The sequence below is a fragment of the Heterodontus francisci genome, chromosome 5 (assembly GCF_036365525.1).
Source record: "Heterodontus francisci isolate sHetFra1 chromosome 5, sHetFra1.hap1, whole genome shotgun sequence".
NCBI lineage: Eukaryota > Metazoa > Chordata > Chondrichthyes > Heterodontiformes > Heterodontidae > Heterodontus > Heterodontus francisci.
In genome coordinates, this window is record NC_090375.1 from 100,365,875 (window position 1) to 100,384,178 (window position 18,304).

General features: G+C 41.8%; 1 protein-coding gene across 5 annotated transcripts in view; it reads right to left on the bottom strand.

Annotated features, from left to right (window-relative positions):
• The window catches only part of rb1cc1 (RB1-inducible coiled-coil 1), a 311,904-nt gene that overhangs the window by 150,602 nt on the left and 142,998 nt on the right, over positions 1-18,304 (bottom strand). For all 5 annotated transcript variants that reach the window (XM_068031835.1, XM_068031832.1, XM_068031833.1 and 2 more), the window contains one exon: positions 2,826-2,952. In XM_068031835.1, the coding sequence (XP_067887936.1) occupies positions 2,826-2,952 (127 nt within the window). The remainder of the gene's footprint in view (positions 1-2,825; positions 2,953-18,304) is intronic.

Below are 18,304 nucleotides of genomic sequence, written 5' to 3' on the forward strand. Positions count from 1 at the left end.
AAGAGGTAGGTTGTAAAGAGCATTTTAAGGAAAAGGAGGAAGAGAGAGATATAGGGAGGGAATTTCAGAGCTTAAGGCCTAGGCAACTGAAGGAACGACTGCCAATGGTGCAGTGATTAAAATCAGGAATGTTCAGGAGGCCGGAATTGGCAGACCGCAGAGATCTGGGGAGAGTTATAGGACTGAAGAAGATTACATAGACAGAGAAGGGCGAGGCCATGGAGTGATTTGAAAATGATGAGAATTTTGAAACTGCTTGCTTGACTGGGAGCCAACGTAAATCAGCAAGCACAGTAAAGGTTGGGTGGGACTTTGTGCAAGTTAGGACATGGGCAACAGAATTTTGAATTACCTTAAGTTTGTGGAGGGTAAAACGTAGGAGATCAGCCAAGAGTGCATTGAACTAATCAGGGCTAGAATTAAGAGGCAGTGATAAGGGTTTCAACAGCAGATAAGCTGAGGCAAGGTTGAAGTTAGGCGATGTTACAGAGGTGAAAATAGACAGTTTTAATGATGGTGTGGTGTGGAGGTGTGGTAGGAAGCTCATTTCGGGGTCAAGTATAACACCAAGGTTGCAAACAGTCTGGTTCAGCCTGACAGTTGCCAAGGAGAAGGATGAAGTCAGTGGTGAGAGCACAGCGTTTGTGACAGGGACCAAAGACAATAGTTTCTATCTTCCGAATATTTAACTGAAGAAAATTTCTGCTCCTCCAACACTGGATGTCAGTAAAGCTGTCAGACAATTCAGAGATAGAGGAGGGGTCAAAAGAGGTGGAGGAGAGATACTGCTAGATTTTGTCAGGATGCATATGTATACATATGATTTCCAATGATGTCGCCAAGGGGCAACATGTAGATGAGAAAATGAAGAGGACCAAGGATATGATCCTTGGAGTACACAAGGGGCAAAAGGTGCAAGAGTGTGAGAAGAGAAGCTATTGCAAGTGATATCCAGACGACGAAAGGATAAGTATAAATGAAACCAGGCCCACCCAGTCACACAATGGGGGAGAAGCATTGAAGCAGAATATCATGGTCAACTGTGTCAATGGCTGCAGACAGGTCAAGGACAAGAAAGGATAGATTACCTTTGTCACAGTCAACTAGGATATCATTTGTGACTTTGGCAAGAGCCATTTTGGCACAATGACAGGGGTGGAAACCCGAATGGAGGGATTCAAACAAAAAAGAGTTATGAGAAAGATGGGCACAGATTTGGTAGGTTATAATATGTTCAAGGACTGGAGAGGGAAGGGAGGTTTGAGATGACACAGTAAGTTGGAGGGGTGGTGATAAAGTTTTTTTCTTTGATGAGAGTGATGATGAGGGCAGATTGAAAGGTGGGGGGGGTGGGGGTTGGTCAGGACAGAGAACCATTAATAATGTCAGCTAACGCAACAGCCTGCTAGGCAAGTTGAGTGGTTAGCAGTTTAGTAGGAATAGGGTGTAGAGAGGAGGAGGTGGCTCTCATGGACAAGAAAAAGGAGCTCGGAGAGGGCATATGGGGACATAGGAGAGAAATCAGAGCAAGGTGCAAAATCAGGGCTAAGGCAAAGGGCAACCTTCGAGAAAGTTAGGCACAGTAGGCTAGGAGAAAGAGAGGGAAGCAGCAGAGTCAGCTGATCAGATGGTCTTGATCTTTGTAACAAAAAGGTCAATGAGCTTACTGCACTTATTGTTGGAGGCATGGGTGGAAGCAGCAACGGAGGGTGGTTTAAGATGAGGATACCACAAATGAAATATTATACCCAACAGAAAAGATTGGACAGGCTGGAAAAAAGACTGAAGGATGACCTGATAAAAGTGCTTCAAGATTATGAAAGGGCTTGGTCGGGTAGATACAGATGTATTCACTTGCAAACAAGACCAGAACTAGGGGCCTCAAATAAAAGACAGTCACTAATAAATCCAATCAGGAATTCAGAAGAAACTTCTTGATTCAGAGAGTGACCAGAATGTAGAACTCACAACTACTCTGTTAGTAGAGATGAATGTCAGATGCATTTAAGGGGAAGACAGATGAGCACAAGAGGGAAAGGAATCGAAGGATATAGTGATGCAGTTAGATAAAGAATGGCGGGAGCAGGCTCATGAGGAGCATAAATACCAGCAAAGGACCTATTGGGCCGAATGACCTGTTTAAGTCTGTAAGTACTTTGCAATTGTAGTGTGTTGTGCAGGTCACTTTACTCTGCATCCAACTGACCCTATGGCTTTTGATGCAGACACTGGTTGACTTGAATGAAAAATGTGCCAGTTTAGATAGATGCAGTTGATAACAGTACACTCACTTATTATTCAAGACAAATGCATGTGAAAAGCCTTTAAAAATTCCTCAATTAACTAAAACCTAAGCCACAAAACATAAAACCAAGTAATGCACTGGTAACTTATGTTAGCTTGCTGATTTTTTTTTACTTGTTAGTGGGATCTGGGCGTCGTTGGCTGGGGCAGCATTTATTGCCCATCCCTAATTGCCTCTGAACTAAGTGGCTTGCTAGGCCATTTCAGAGGGCATTTTAAGAGTCAACCACATTGCTGTGAAATGGAACAGCATTACATAATTAATGAGCCTGCAAGAATACACAACCACATCGAAGCTTATCAATACCTGGTTCAGCTTTGCATTAAATTGAGAGAAAATAATTTTCCAGATAAACTGGCTTTGCATTCGTGGATATAAGTGCATTAATGCAGTGGAAAAAAAACAAATGTTCGAACATAGGTTAAAAATAGATTTACTATTGCTACTATATAAACTATCTTATGCCATGTGAAAAACTAATATTTAAAAATAAATCCTACCAATTAATATGAACCATTACCTTTTGCTCAGTCAGTAAGTCTGTGATAGTCTGGGACATTTCATCCAAACTCTGAGCAGCTTTGACTAGATTGCGAAGAATTTGAATATGCTGGTGCAATGGCTCAAAGTCACACAGTGTAGGAACCCTTTGAGGAAAAGAACAGAAAATTAGCTCAAACATAAACTGAATTTTCTTCATACCTGAACTAGGCTCATTACAACAGTCAAACATTTTAAATAAAAACAGATTTCATAGTAGCTTTATTTTTTAATGACTTTATAAGAAAGCAAGTCTTAGCTCATTCACCTCCCCTTGCCAAAATGAAAATTTCAAGACAAATTTGTGGAAACCATTCAGAAAACACTAAAAATGGAGTCAGAAGATACAAACTTATTGTAAACTCTTAAAACTTAAAAATATGCTTTGAGTGGCATGATACCATACCAACCACTGTCTAAATATATTAAGAAATGGATTCTACCTGCATTTCTACATAGTGACTCACCAAAGTCACTTGTGCTGCAAGGAAATACCAAATGGAGGCAATTCACTTTCTCATAGGAAATCAATTAAATGAAGGAAAATGAGACAACCTATCTTTTATATACTGGTGACATGGCAAGGGTTGCAAAATAAGGAGCAAGTTGTTAGCCTGCTAACCCGTCAATTGATAAATGATGGGTGAGCTAAAACGATACATACAAAGAGAGCTGGAAGCTTTTTTTTTTATAATTACTCACCTTGAAAAGAAGTAGTCCTCACTTCAGGAATCAAGTTATCCTCAACATACCATGGCTAAGGTCAGCATAACAGCAATGGAAAAATAAAAACAAAACTCTAAGACTTTCAGCCAGAACTGCATACATTTATATATAATATATATTGTGCCTCTGTAGGACCATTTTTTTTTATCTTTTCATCCAGAGGTGGCAAGAGAACAAACTGCCCCCCACCCAATTAACAGTAAGCTTTGACAACATATGAAACAATTAAATGTTTAGAATGATTAAACTGAAAGTTTAACCTAATTACCATTTTAGAATTATGTTTCAAAGACTTAGATTTAGGTGTATGAAATTATGGGTGTATGAAACTATAAGTGCAGAAAATATAAAACTCTAAACTGTGAAGAGTGAAAGATGGAAAATTTGGCACGTGGTTAACTTCATTTGAAGAATGAGAAATACGGCACCTCAAGGTGAGTAAATCTACCTTTCCTCATTTGTTATCCTCCACACACCACGATGTAGAATTTGCAAAGTACTATTCTTTGAGTAGCAAAGACTCATTTATTATCAGTCACTGAAACAGCTGGAATACACTGTCTATCATCTATGCAGGCAAATCCAGGTGATGTATCCTGAGTGTAGGGATCAATCAATCAATGTGGCTGGATTTCAAAGGATATCTAGCACAATCATTCACATATTCTACTTAGTGGTTCCTGCACATGTGGAGTGAATTACCCTTTACTTTGTTCTGCAATGGTGTCAGCTGGTTGCCATTCAAAGTACAATCAACTAACTGGTAAGCTTTTTTTTTTAAAAAAGTCTTCAGTTTTTTTCCCTATAGATTATAAATACCAGGGAGGTTCTGAGTGACCAATATTGTGCGAAGAGGAATGCAGACTGGTTTCAATCTCATATTGAAGAGCTGGAAGCTGTCATAGCCGCTAAGCGCATTGCACTGTTGAACTACAAGAAAGCCCCCAGCAGGTTAACATCCATAGCACTTAAAGCAGCCAGAAGTACTGCACAAAGAACAGCCAGGCGCTGCGCAAATGACTACTGGCAACACCTATGCAGTCATATTCAGCTGGCCTCCGACACCGGAAACATCAGAGGAATGTATGATGGCATTGAGAGCGCTTTTGGGCCAACCATCAAGAAGATCGCCCCCCTCAAATCTAAATCAGGGGACATAATCACTGACCAACACAAGCAAATGGACCGCTGGGTTGAGCACTACCTAGAACTGTACTCCAGGGAGAATGTTGTCACTGAGACTGCCCTCAATGCAGCCCAGCCTCTACCAGTCATTGATGCGCTGAACGTACAGCCAACAAAATCGGAACTCAATGATGCCATTGATTCTCTAGCCAGCGGAAAAGCCCCTGGGAAGGACAGCATTACCCCTGAAATAATCAAGAGTGCCAAGCCTGCTATACTCTCAGCACTACATGAACTGCTATGCCTGTGCAGGGACGAGGGAGCAGTACCTCAGGACATGCGCGATGCCAATATCATCACCCTCTATAAAAACAAAGGTGACCGCGGTGACTGCCGTGGAATCTCCCTGCTCAGCATAGTGGGGAAAGTCTTTGCTCGAGTCGCTTTAAACAGGCTCCAGAAGCTGGCCGAGCGCGTCTACCCTGAGGCACAGTGTGGCTGTCGTGCAGAGAGCTCGACCGTTGACATGCTGTTCTCTCTTCGTCAGATACAGGAGAAATGCCGCAAACAACAGATGCCCCTCGACATTGCTTTCATTGATCTCACCAAAGCCTTTGACCTCGTCAGCAGACGTGGTCTCTTCAGACTACGAGATAAGATTGGATGTCCACCAAAGCCACTAAGTATCATCACCTCATTCCATGACAATATGAAAGGCACAATTCAACATAGCGGCACCTCATCAGACCCTTTTCCTATCCTGAGTGGCGTGAAACAGGGCTGTGGTCTCGCACCCACACTTTTTGGGATTTTCTTCTTTCTGCTGCTCTCACATGCGTTCAAGTCTTAAGAAGGAATTTTCCTCCACACAAGATCAGGGGGCAGGTTGTTCAACCTTGCCCATCGAAGAGCGAAGTCCAAAGTATGGAATGTCCTCATCAGGGAACTCCTCTTTGCTGACGATGCTGCTTTAACATCTCACACTGAAGAGTGTCTGCAGAGTCTCATCGACAGGTTTGCGGCTGCCTGCAACAAATTTGGCCTAACCATCAGCCTCAAGAAAACGAACATCATGGGACAGGATGTCAGAAATGCTCCATCCATCAATATCGGCGACCACGCTCTGGAAGTGGTTCAAGAGTTCACCTACCTAGGCTCAACTATCACCAGTAACCTGTCTCTAGATGCAGAAATCAACAAGCGCATGGGAAAGGCTTCCACTGCTATGTCCAGACTGGCCAAGAGAGTGTGGGAAAATGGCGCACTGACACGGAACACAAAAGTCCGAGTGTATCAAGCCTGTGTCCTCAGTACCTTGCTCTATGGCAGCGAGGCCTGGACAACGTATGTCAGCCAAGAGCGACGTCTCAATTCATTCCATCTTCGCTGCCTCCAGAGAATCCTTGGCATCAGGTGGCAGGACCGTATCTCCAACACAGAAGTCCTCGAGGCGGCCAACACCCCCAGCTTATACACACTACTGAGCCAGCGGCGCTTGAGATGGCTTGGCCATGTGAGCCGCATGGAAGATGGCAGGATCCCCAAAGACACATTGTACAGCGAGCTCGCCACTGGTATCAGACCCACCGGCCGACCATGTCTCCGCTTTAAAGACGTCTGCAAATGCGACATGAAGTCCTGTGACACTGATCACAAGTCGTGGGAGTCAGTTGCCAACGTTCGCCAGAGCTGGTGGGCAGCCATAAAGGCGGGGCTAAAGTGTGGCGAGTCGAAGAGACTTAGCAGTTGGCAGGAAAAAAGACAGAAGCGCAAGGGGAGAGCCAACTGTGTAACAGCCCCGACAAACAAATCTTTCTGCAGCACCTGTGGAAGAGTCTGTCACTCTAGGATTGGCCTTTACAGCCACTCCAGTCGCTGCTCCACACAGCACTGACCACCTCCAGGCGCTTACCCATTGTCTCTCGAGATAAGGAGACCAAAGAAGAATTACAACTTGAAAACTCCTGGCATCCACACGGAGAAAATTGCATTCCATTTCACATTTAGATAGATGTTGGAAAAATAGTGTCAACATATGGTGGGATTCCAAGGCACTGGACATGAATGTTTAATTTAGCCCCCAGCCAGTTTTAATGCCATAGTTGATTGAAATGAATAACTTACAAGTGTGAGTGACCAATGATATTCATGCCATTAAGACACAAGTTCTTCAGATCTGAAATTTCATATGGTAAGCAAGTCATCGCTCAAAGTCCAATTTGGAGAGTATGCTAATATTCTGGTTCAATCTTCTAACGTTCAAGATTGGGAGACTTAAAAAAAAAAAACTTGTTCTTGAAGCTGTGGGACAACATCTACACAAACATACCATAATGTTAATAAGGTTCCTAAGGTTGGTGATATGACAGTGATGCTGCAACGGTATTTTCCATATATGTCAAGGCACAGGTTCACACCCACAAGTCTCATGCCTTTATCTCAGGAAATGGTATCTGAGATCAGGTATTTTCCTATTTGAAGCTGAGGATGCAAAAGGGAAAAATAGTCTTTTAACCCCTGAACATCCACACTGCCACCTAATATGTGACAGTGGTCGAAGCCTAAGGAAACAAACAAGCAGTGGATAGAATATCACAAATGGAGAAAAGGAGTGGGAGAAAAACAAATACCATCTTGAGGGGGGCAAAAAAAATCAAACTGTTTTCTCTTTGGAGCCAATTCACTGTTTCCTACATTACAACCGTGACTACTCTTCAAAAGTACTCAATCGGCTGTAAAGCACTTTGAGACATCAGGTGACCGTGAAAAGCGTTATGCAAGTGTTGTTTTTCTTTGGCAGCATTCTCTATCTTCACACAAAACTGGCACTGTGTGCCATTCCGTAAACACTTAACACAGCTGATACAAATGAGGAGAAAAGGAACCCCTAGTTATTGGTCTGCAGTCTAATGCACTTAAGAGCTTTAATATCCTCAGTACCAGGTGAAAAAAGACAACAGTAGCAATTTTGTATTCTGGTTACACAACATTGGATACATTCCTCGACAATTTTCAAAGACTGAGCAGTATCCAATGTGAGCTCACAGTTGAGTCAACCAAGAACACAATGCATTCATGGGATTATGGGCAATATTAACAAAACCAGCATTTGTTGCCCATCCCTAATTGCTCTCGAGAAAGTGGTGGTCAACTGCCTTCTTGAACTGCTGTAGCCTATATGGTGTAGGTATACCCACAGCAATGATAGGTGGGGAGTTCCAGGATTTTGGCCCAGTGACAGTGAAGGAATGGCAACAAAAACAAGAAATGCTGGAATCACTCAGCAGGTCTGGCAGCATCTGTGGAAAGAGAAGCAGAGTTAACGTTTCGGGTCAGTGACCCTTCTTCGGAACCCAGGAATGGCAATATAGTTCCAAGTCAAGATGGTGTGTGGCTTGGAAGGGAACTTGCAGGTGGTGCTGTTCCCATGCATCTGCTGCCCTTGTCCTTCAAGGATGTAGAGAATGCAGGTTTAGAAGGCGCAGTTGAAGAAGCCTTGGTGAGTTCCTGCAGTGTATCTTGTACATGGTACACACTGCTGCCACTGTGCGCTGCTGATGGAGGGAGTGAACATCCAAGGTGGAGGATGGGATGCCAGTTAAGCAGGCTACTTCGCCCTGGATGCGTCGCGCTTCGAGTGCTGTTGGAGCTGCATGCATTCAGGCAAGTAGAGAGTATTCCATCACATTCCTGACTTGTGCCTTGTAAATGGTGGGCAGGCTTTGGAGTGAAGAGGTGAGTTACTCGCCACAGAATACCCAACCTCTGATCTGCTCTTGAGATCAGAGTATTTATGTAGTGACACCTCCTGCTCTCTCTTGTTAGAGATGGTCATTACCTGGCACTTAGGTATTGCAGATGTTATTTGACACTTAACAGTCCAAGTCTGAATGCTGTCCAGGCCTTTCTGCTTGCAAACACGAACTGCTAAATTATCTGAGAAGTTATGAATGAATGTGCAATTAGTGAACATCCCCACCTCTGGTTCTACGATGAAGCAGCTGAAGATGGCTGGGCCCAGGCGCTGCCCTGAGGAACTCCTGCAGTGATATCCCAGTGCTGATAGGGTTGGCCTCCAACAACCACAACCATTTTGCTTTGTGCTAGGTATAACTCCAGCCAGTGGAGAGTTTCCATCCTGATTTCCAATTACCTTAATTTTACTAGGGTTCTTTGATGCCACACTCAGTCAAATGCTGCCTTGATATCAGTGCAATCATTTTCACCTCACTCATTTTTCTGCATGTTTGGACCAAGGCCATAATGAGGTCTGGAGTTGAGTGACCCTAGCAGAACCCGAACAAGTTGTTGGTGAGTAAGTGCCATTCTGTAACACTGTCGATGACACCCTCCATTACTTTACTGCTGAGATTAGACTGATGGACTGGTAATTGGCTGGATTGGATTTGTCCTGCTTTTTGTGGACAGGACATACCTGGACAATTTTTCACTATCAGGTTGATGCCACTGCTGCAGCTGTACTGGAACAGTTTGGTAATCATCGCGGTTAGTCTGGAGCACAAGTCTTCAGTATTTCAGTCTGGATACAGCAAAGGCTATAAATGGCACACACTCAGCTGTCTCTTGATATCACTGAGTGAAACTGCATTGGCTGAAGACAGTCATCTGATGAGGGCATCTCCAGGAGATGGATCATTCACTCGGCACTTCTGATTGAAGATAGTTGCAAACACTTCAGCCTCGTCTGTTGTTTGTTCCTAAAAATTCTGTTCTTAAAAACTTTGCTGCATTTAAATCTGCAGCAAGGATCAATACCAGCATCGAAATGCATTAGATGTTTAGCGCTGGATCAAAGGTGGGAATTTTCATATGGCACTTCAATTTTTTCATTAATTTTATTTTGTTGAATTCTTGCACGCATCAAGGTAAGGAATGTCAGTATTCAGCTTGCAGCAGCTATCCACTTTTGGTGTTCACGAAGAGTGTTGAGTACTTCTAGATCAGAATGCTTCTTCTACGTTAACAATCTTGCATCCCAATTTCAGAAGAATGCCCCATCACTTTTGGGATTTTCGGACAATTCTTCAAAGGATTTGCAAATAAGTTAATTTTAGGTGTGCTTTAAATTAAGTGGATGCACAGAAGTTATCACTTTCTTTTCAGCCATATGCTGCAGCCACCAAAAGGAGTTTATTTGTTAACTGACTAGTCCCTTAAGATGTACATTAAAGCTAGACACACTAGTTTGTAGAATATTGCTGCTCACAGACCACGGTGAACCAAGACAAGAAGAATCAACTGATTCACTGCAGACTCTTTAGTGGTTACCATACATTTGGAGAATTGCAGGAGATATTTCTAGGGACTCACACCCCAAGTAGAGGGATCAGAGGGGAAGAGGTTGCTACTTTTGACAGGCCTACTGGTGAATCACTGTATGAGGACTAAGTCAGGCCAGTCCACTAACTTCACGATCAGAAGGAAAAAGAAAAAGAAAAGAGAGCAGCATAGAAACACAAGGTCAGTGTCCAGTTAAAACCGGAGAGGGAGCCCAGCTGAAAGAGAAAGCTCGCTCTTAAGCTCAGGAGGTAGTCAAAACCAGAAGGCTGACCAAAAAGCCAAATTCGCCCACAAATGTACGGTAGTTTAGCATGGTTTATGAGGTTTTTGTGTAGAGAGGCAAGTGAAGTTAAGCTAAGCATGACTCAAGTACAAGTGTTGCCCTACGTATTCACTTGTCTTAAGATAAAACATCCATCTGTTCAATAAATGGCCATGTCCATTATTGCCTTTTCAGGTCTCCTACTGAAAGGTTTACAGAAGGACATGAGTGTATCTGTGGAAGACAATTATATTAATGCAATTTTGCATTAGATGTGAAATACCTGCCCTCAAATGACCATTATATGGTAAATTCTAAGCATTTTTTAAAATTACAGTGGACCTGTGTCCAACATGAACTAGGTCAAGACCATCTAAATCTATTTAACTTGGGAATCCTGCAACTATCACAGATGTGAAATACCTGCCTAACCTCAAAGTGCTTGGATTTTTGATTAAGTTTGCTCAACCTGCCTCTGAGGAAGAGGCTTCTGACTGATGCAACAAATGTAATATGTTACCATTGCATGTCCAATGACTTATCCTCAAGGATTTGAACTCAACATGGAAAAAAGAGAGACTTGCAACAATGTGGAAGAAATATGAAAACCACCATGAGAGTTTTACAGGGGCACAGAACAGTGAAAGGAACCAGATGAGCCAAATATTCTTTTCTTATAGTTTTTTTTTTAAAGTTTTGTGCTACAATTTACTACAAAGGTATGTGGACTAGTTTTTCCAACCAATTATATAAATAGATGGAAAATCTCTCTTCTCTTAGGCAGTTCCTCGGGATCGAGGATGACTCACTTCCACTCTAGTAAAATCTGTCTAAAACACATTAAAATTAACTGCAAAAAGTCTTGCAATTAAAGATAAATGTTAATTATGTACACCCAGCATGAATCCAACTTTTATCCCAATATTACTTCAACTCAAAAATACACACTTCAATAAAGCATTGTGGCAACATGGTCACTCCCTAAAAAAAATACAAAGGTAGAAGAACCCAGAACTATTCAGAGGGAGCATAATAAACTACACTGACGTAAACAACAGTTAATATTGAGGATTAGAGAATATTTGCAGAATATGAAAGGAAAGTTAGATGGTTCTGGCTGAAAAAAGGTCTTAAAAAGGACAATTGCCCCCAGAATGCTGATTTTACCTATGGTATGTGGAGGATAATAGAAACAAAAGATAGCACTACACAAATATAAATACAAAATACAGTTGTGTACCATTCTAAACTGTATTTGGAAATACGAAGCAGCATGCTATTTTAGTGCCTGTCACAGATAATAAATTACCTACCTTTGGTATGGTTTTCTTCATTGTTTAAATATATTTCATTAACATACCAATTATGAAAGTCACAAACCATTGATTATTTTCCCTTGCTGTAGTATACTAATCATATGATATTCCCTAAATTAATGCACCCATGAACCTGTTCTCAAATTCATTCCTGAGTTCAGTGTCAGAGATTTAGCAGCACAGACTAAGCTCATATCGCAAGGAAACAAAATACATACACATAATACATATCTATATTTAAATTACTAAAAGCTTTCCTCACTCTTTGATGCAATGCAATCTCCACATACACAGAAAGAATGTTTTAATCCAACCATTAGAAGGAAGACAATTTGGACTTTTTTCTCCCCTTAATCTTAATGAGACCCTAAACCATTTAGGTGCACACCTAAACTAGTTCTGGAATACCCTCTACGTTTTCTGGCTAAAGCCTCAAATGCATACACAAGGTGTATTTGAATATCAAGCACCAACAACTCAATTACAATGGATCAGAAATTACAGCGACAAAACAGGAAGGAACTTTGTATGTGGAGTTTACACACAAAAAAATGAAAACTGGTCCTGCAGTAAGTAATTTAAGATCATTTGCCAGTATAGAACTTTGAGTATTGCTGAAAATAGAGGCATGTTGTCGAAGCTTTTCGCCTTGCACTCATCAGGACAATCTGCAAGAATACCAATGTAAGGGAAAGCAATGACTTTATACTGTATGGGAAGAGAGTGTTGATTGGTTGGCAAGTGAACTCTGATTGGTAGAGGTGGTATCTTGGAGAATGCACCAGTTTATGGTGACGGACAGTGAACTGTCAAACTGTAATGACACTGAACCAATTTAAGATGGTCAGTCAGGCTCGCAGTGCGACGCATTTGCATGTACTGGAAGCTACACATATTAATACACAGGGTCCTGCTCTTTGCAGACAAAGAACATGTACAAACATTGCATCTGTTTCAGCTGAACAAAATAAGTGACAGCCATTCATTGGTTTATTCTTCAGGGCAATGCCTTGACCAGAGTCAAGCTGTCTGGTTTAAATTTCAAACAAAGCTTGACAGTTAACTGTCCTGATGAGTGCAAGACGAAAAGCTTCAACATGTCTCTACTTTCAGCAATACTAATTTAAGAATCTTCAACTGTTAGTCCACAAATACAATTATGAATACAAAGCGGTTTATAAAAACTGTATGTGGCTTTCTAATGATCTGACATTTAATGATCTGACATCATTCCTAAATCAGAAAAGTAGGGCAAATACTTCATATGCATGGACATCTTAGGCATCACTAAAGCCAAGGTTTGCACTGATAGCACAGGCACTAGTCCCACAAACATAACCGGTAGATATAGGGCTGTCATTTGGAGAGATCAGCCATCCATCTGGGAAGAATTGCGATGATTGTTAACAAAAGCCCAACACATCGGTAGACAATTTCAGGATTAATGGTTCATCAGAGGGCAACCTACTTCTCCACCTATAAAGGGATGGATACTGTATGCTGCTTACTGATGCAAAAACCTCCAGGAGTATCAATAACGGCACTGATCAGAACCATATCCTTGATTATTTTTGAAGTGTGGAAAACTACTTTCATCAGGGCTGAAGTATGTACTTGTGAGGATAATCCTTCTGTAACATCAGTCAACCTACATGCTTCAGTCACATGGTTTAGATGAATTAACATTGAACCTCCTGATAAAACCTTATCTTTGCAGGTTTTGCGAGTGAAGCTGGACGAGGAAAATGTAACCTGAAGTTACAAGTGTGCTTCCTTAATGTCTAGAGAAATTATTCTTGGATATTTTTCTTCATCAATGAGACCACCACAACAAGTTCTCCTACAGAACGGTTAGTATATGTCACTGCAAAGTCTTCACTGGATTTGTTGTTACGCATGAACTGGAGACCAAATTCCAAGTCAGTTTCTAACAACTGACATTATAGTCAGCCAACGTGGCAACAGACTACAGAAGACTTGATAACATGTACAAGTCCACATAGAAAATGCTTTCAAAAAGAATTCGAATACTGTTAACTTTCAAAAACGTGAAGAGAGACAAAACATAACTAAAGCCATTTCTAAACAGAAGCAATGCTGATGATAGAGTCATGCAGACCCCCACCTGCCAAGAATAAGGCATATTAATTTTGTCATACGAGCATTCATTTCAAACTGTTGCCGGAGCGAGGAAATGACTTGTTAAACAGATCAGCCGTGGCTGGAAAAAACATTGACATACTAACAGACAGTGCTTGTGGAGACAAAGGACCATTCCCTGACACACTCAACCCACAATGGATTTTGATCACCAGACACTGAAGGTGGGCGGAAGAGCATTCCAGAGACTGCTATGGTGATTGAATCCACAAAAACCAGGACTGGTTAAACCAGCTGGTCACATGACTAACTGGCTGGTCCAGGGTTTTTTGAACTAGCCACAGAGGTTATGAACTCAAAGACTGTTTGCTCCTGGAGTGAGAAGACCTTGCCTGTCTGCTCCCATCTCTTTTTCACAAACCTCTGGACCCACTGAGGACACATGAACTGCAAGAGAGAAAAGTCTCCTACATCGAACAAGATTTAAGAAGAATATTGGGCCCCAACGAAAAGCAAGACCTACCTACAATCAAGGACTCTAGAGTGAGCTCGAAGAACAGTAACCAAAACCATCTTCAGATAGTGCCTCAAACTTTTCCATTTTATTTCTTCTGCTCTTTTCTGTCTCTATCTGCATGTGTGCTAGCGTGGGCGCGTCGCGTATCCATAGGCGCTAACCGAATTAGAGTTTAAATTTAATAAAGTTCAACCTTTTTTCTTTAAGCCTAAGACAACCTGTTTGGCTAGTTTCTTTGCCTAATAACTGGAAGTTAGTGAACAAGGATTCACGAAGGGGGAGCTAAAAAAAAGGGTGTGTTTAAAATTAAATCCTGCTACAGTCAGACCAGGTGAAGGCTGAGGGGAACCCTAGACCCTTTCTCACCTGGTCATAATAGGCAAAAATTGTGTTCAAGCCAAAAGACTTGAGCCAATAACCTAGGACAAAACAGTCCAATACTGAGAAAGTGCTGCACTGTCAGAGAACCTGAACCTAGTCTCTAATGGCTGAGACATCAGATCCAACAGTATAATTCAAAAAGCAAGAAGTTCTTGCAGTGTCTTGACAATAATCATCTTTCAGTCAATATCAAAAACAGGTTAACTAATAATTTGTTTCACTGCTGATTGTAGCTTCTTGCTGGTTTCTGTCACGTTCAACTGTCACTAGACTGATCAAAAGAATTACAGTACAAATGGAAAACATTCAGTCCAACACTTGTTCTTCAAAACTAGCTCTTCAATTGAAAATACACAGCTAAAAAGAGGCCCTAAATACACATTAGACTTAAGGGACAATATCTCCATGTGTCTTTCCTCCCCAAACAGATGAACTGACTTTGCTGTTATGTGAATAAAGATAAACAAGGGCAAGCTATTCAAGTACACAAGGGAGGAATAAATTAGACCAGATTAGAAATAAGGTGGGAGATGAGTGTGGAGCATAACAGCAGTGGTCCGGATTAGTTGGGATGAATGGCCTACTTCTGTTCTGTAAATTCTATGTAAATGATAAAGCTCCAAGCACACCAGAACAGAGAAACAAAGGAAGGTGCTAATGATGTAGAAAATCAACTATGATCACAGCAAAGGGAGAGCATGTAGAAAGCAGGCAATTAACATTCATTATTCAATTACCTTTAAATACAAATAAATTAGAGCCATGTACTGTGATAAATGGGCAACTTCAGCAATTTTGAGACCAGGATGTATTAGAGAAATACCCATCACAAACAGATGGTAGCACCCACTCATCAGACTGATCCACGTGTAACCACATTATTGCCTTACAGTCAAAGATACATCGCACAAATTGTTACCACTGGATGTTCTCATACGAAATCTCACACTAAGTAGTCAACCACAACGGGTAGCAACTTATTCATTAAAAAAAAAGACAATTAACCTCAAGAAGCAAGGACTGTAATTCACATTCCTTGAGAAGGAATAGTTGCAAATAAAGGGCAGTTCATCGAAACACAAAACTTTCAAAGAACATAGATCAATCAGGATAGTGTGGGGCTTGGAGAGGAACCTGCAGATGGTGGCGTTCCCACATGTCTGCTGCCCTTGTCCTTTTAGATGGAAGAGGTCAGGGGGTTTGGAAAGCTATGTTGAAGGAGGCATGACAAGTTGCTGTAATGCAACTTGTAGATGGTACACACTGCTGCCACTGTGCATTGTTGGTGGACAGAGTGAATGCTTAAGGTAGTGGATGGGGTGCCAATCAAGCGGCTGCTTTGTCCTGGATGGTGTTGAGTTTCCTGAGTGTTGTTGGAGCCGCACTCATCAGGGCAAATGGAGTCTTCCATCACACTCCTCAATTGTTCCTCGTAGATGGTGGACAGGCTTTTGGGAGCCAGGAGGTGGGTTACTCGCCGCAGAATTCCCAGCCTCTGACCTGTTCTTGTAACCACAACATTTATGTGGCTGCTCCAGTTAAGGTTCGGATCAATTGCAACCCTCAGGACTTTCATAGTGGCAAATTCAGCAATGATAATGCTGTAGAATATCAAGGGGAGATGGTTAGATTCTCTCTTGTTGGAGCTAGTCATTATCATGGGGAATGAGGAAATGGTAGAGGCACTGAATAAATATCTTGTGTCTGTTTTCACAGGAGAAGACACAAGTTCCATACCAGAAATAGGTAGTAATCTAGGGGCTAAAAAGAGTGAGGAAATTAAGGCTATTGATATGAGCCGAGAAAAAATATTGGAGAAACTTGAGGGACTAAAATCTGACAAGTCCCCAGGACCAGATGGCCTACATCAGAGGGTTCTAAAACAGATAGCTGCAGAGATCGTGGATGTGCTGGCTATGATTTTCCAGAATTCCTTAGATTCAGGAATGGTCCTGTCAGATTGGAAGTTGGCAAATGTTACACCACTTTTCAAGAAAGGAGGTAGAGAGAAAACAGGGAATTACAGGTCAGTTAGCCTATCAGTTGTTGGGAAGATGCTGGAAATTATTATTAAAGAAACTTGGAAAAGCAATAGTATGATCAGAACAAGTCAGCGTGGTTTTACTAAAGGCAGATCCTGTTTGACAAATTTATTAAGAGTTTTTTGAGGATGGAACTAGTAGGGTAGATAAAGGGGAACCAGTAGATGCAGCATACCTGGATTTTCAAAAGGCATTCGATAAGGTGCCCGACAAAAAGATTAATAGGCAAGATAAGAGCTCATGGTGTTGGGGGCAACATATTAGCATGGATAGAGGATTGTTAACAGACAGGAAGAAGAAAGTGAGCATAAATGAGGCATTTTCAAGTTGGCAGGCAGTGAATAGTGCAGTGCCGCAAGGATCAGTGCTGGGGCCTCAGCTATTTACACTCTATTAATGCCTTGAATGAAGAGAGAGAGAGTAATGTATCTAATACTGCTGATACAAAGCTTGGTGGAAAGATAAGGTGCGGGGCGGACATAGAGAGGCTGCAAAGATATAGACCGGTTAAGTGAGTGGACAACAAGATGGCAAATGGAGTATAATGTATGGAAGTGTGAAGTTCTTCACTTTGGTCGTAAAAACAGAAAAGCAGTATTTTTTTTTTTAAAAAGGTGTGAAACTGTTAAGTGTTGATGTTGAGAGAGACTTGGGGGGTACTCATACAAGGAACACACAAAGTCAACATGCAGGTGCAACAGGCTATTCGGAAGGCAAATGGCATGTTGGCCTTTATTGCAAGGGGATTGGAGTACAGGAATAAAGTCTTGGTCTCCACATTTAAGAAAGGATATACTTACACTGGAGGCAGTGCAGCGAAGTGTTACAAAATTGGCCCCTGGCATGAGGGGGCTGTCCTATGATGAAAGGCTGACTAAATTGGGCCTCTATTCTCTGGAGTTTAGAATAATGAGAGATGATCTAATTGAGACATACAAGATTCTGAAAAGGCTGGATAGGGTAGAAGCTGAGAGATTGTTCCCATTGGTCATGGAATCTAGAGTATGGGGACACAGTCTCAAAATAAGCAACCAATTATTCAGGACTGAGATGAAGAGAAATTACTACACTCAAAGGGCTGTGAATCTTTGGAAGCGTCTACCCCAGCGGGTTGTAGATGCTCCATCATTGAATACATTTAAAGCTGGGATAGATAGATTTTTGGTTTCGCAGGGAATCAAGGGATATGGGGAGCAGACAGGAAAGTGGAATTGAAGCCCAAGATCAGCCATGATTGTATTGAATGGCAGAGCAGGCAAGATGGGCCATATGGTCTACTTCTGCTCCTATTTCTTGCGCTCTTGTGTTGTGCAGCTCGAATGTTACTTTTGGGCAAGAGATGTAGAGGGGGAAGATATGAGGAAGAACTTTTTTTACGCAACGTGTGGTAATGACCTGGAGCTCGCTGCCTATAAGGGTGATGAATGATTTCAAAAGGAAATTGGATGAGTGCTTGAGGGAAACAAACTTACAGGACCACAGGGGTAGAGCAAGGGAATGGGACTGTTTGGATTGGTCGACAGAGAATTGGCATTGTCTCGATCGGCCAACTGGTCTCCTTCTGTGCTGTAATGACTATTTGTTTCTGTGCTAATTCCACATTGGAGCTATCTACTCTAATTCCATTTTCCTGCTCTTTCCTTGTACCCTTTTAAGAATTCGTTCCCTGCTGCTTATTATAATTTTTTT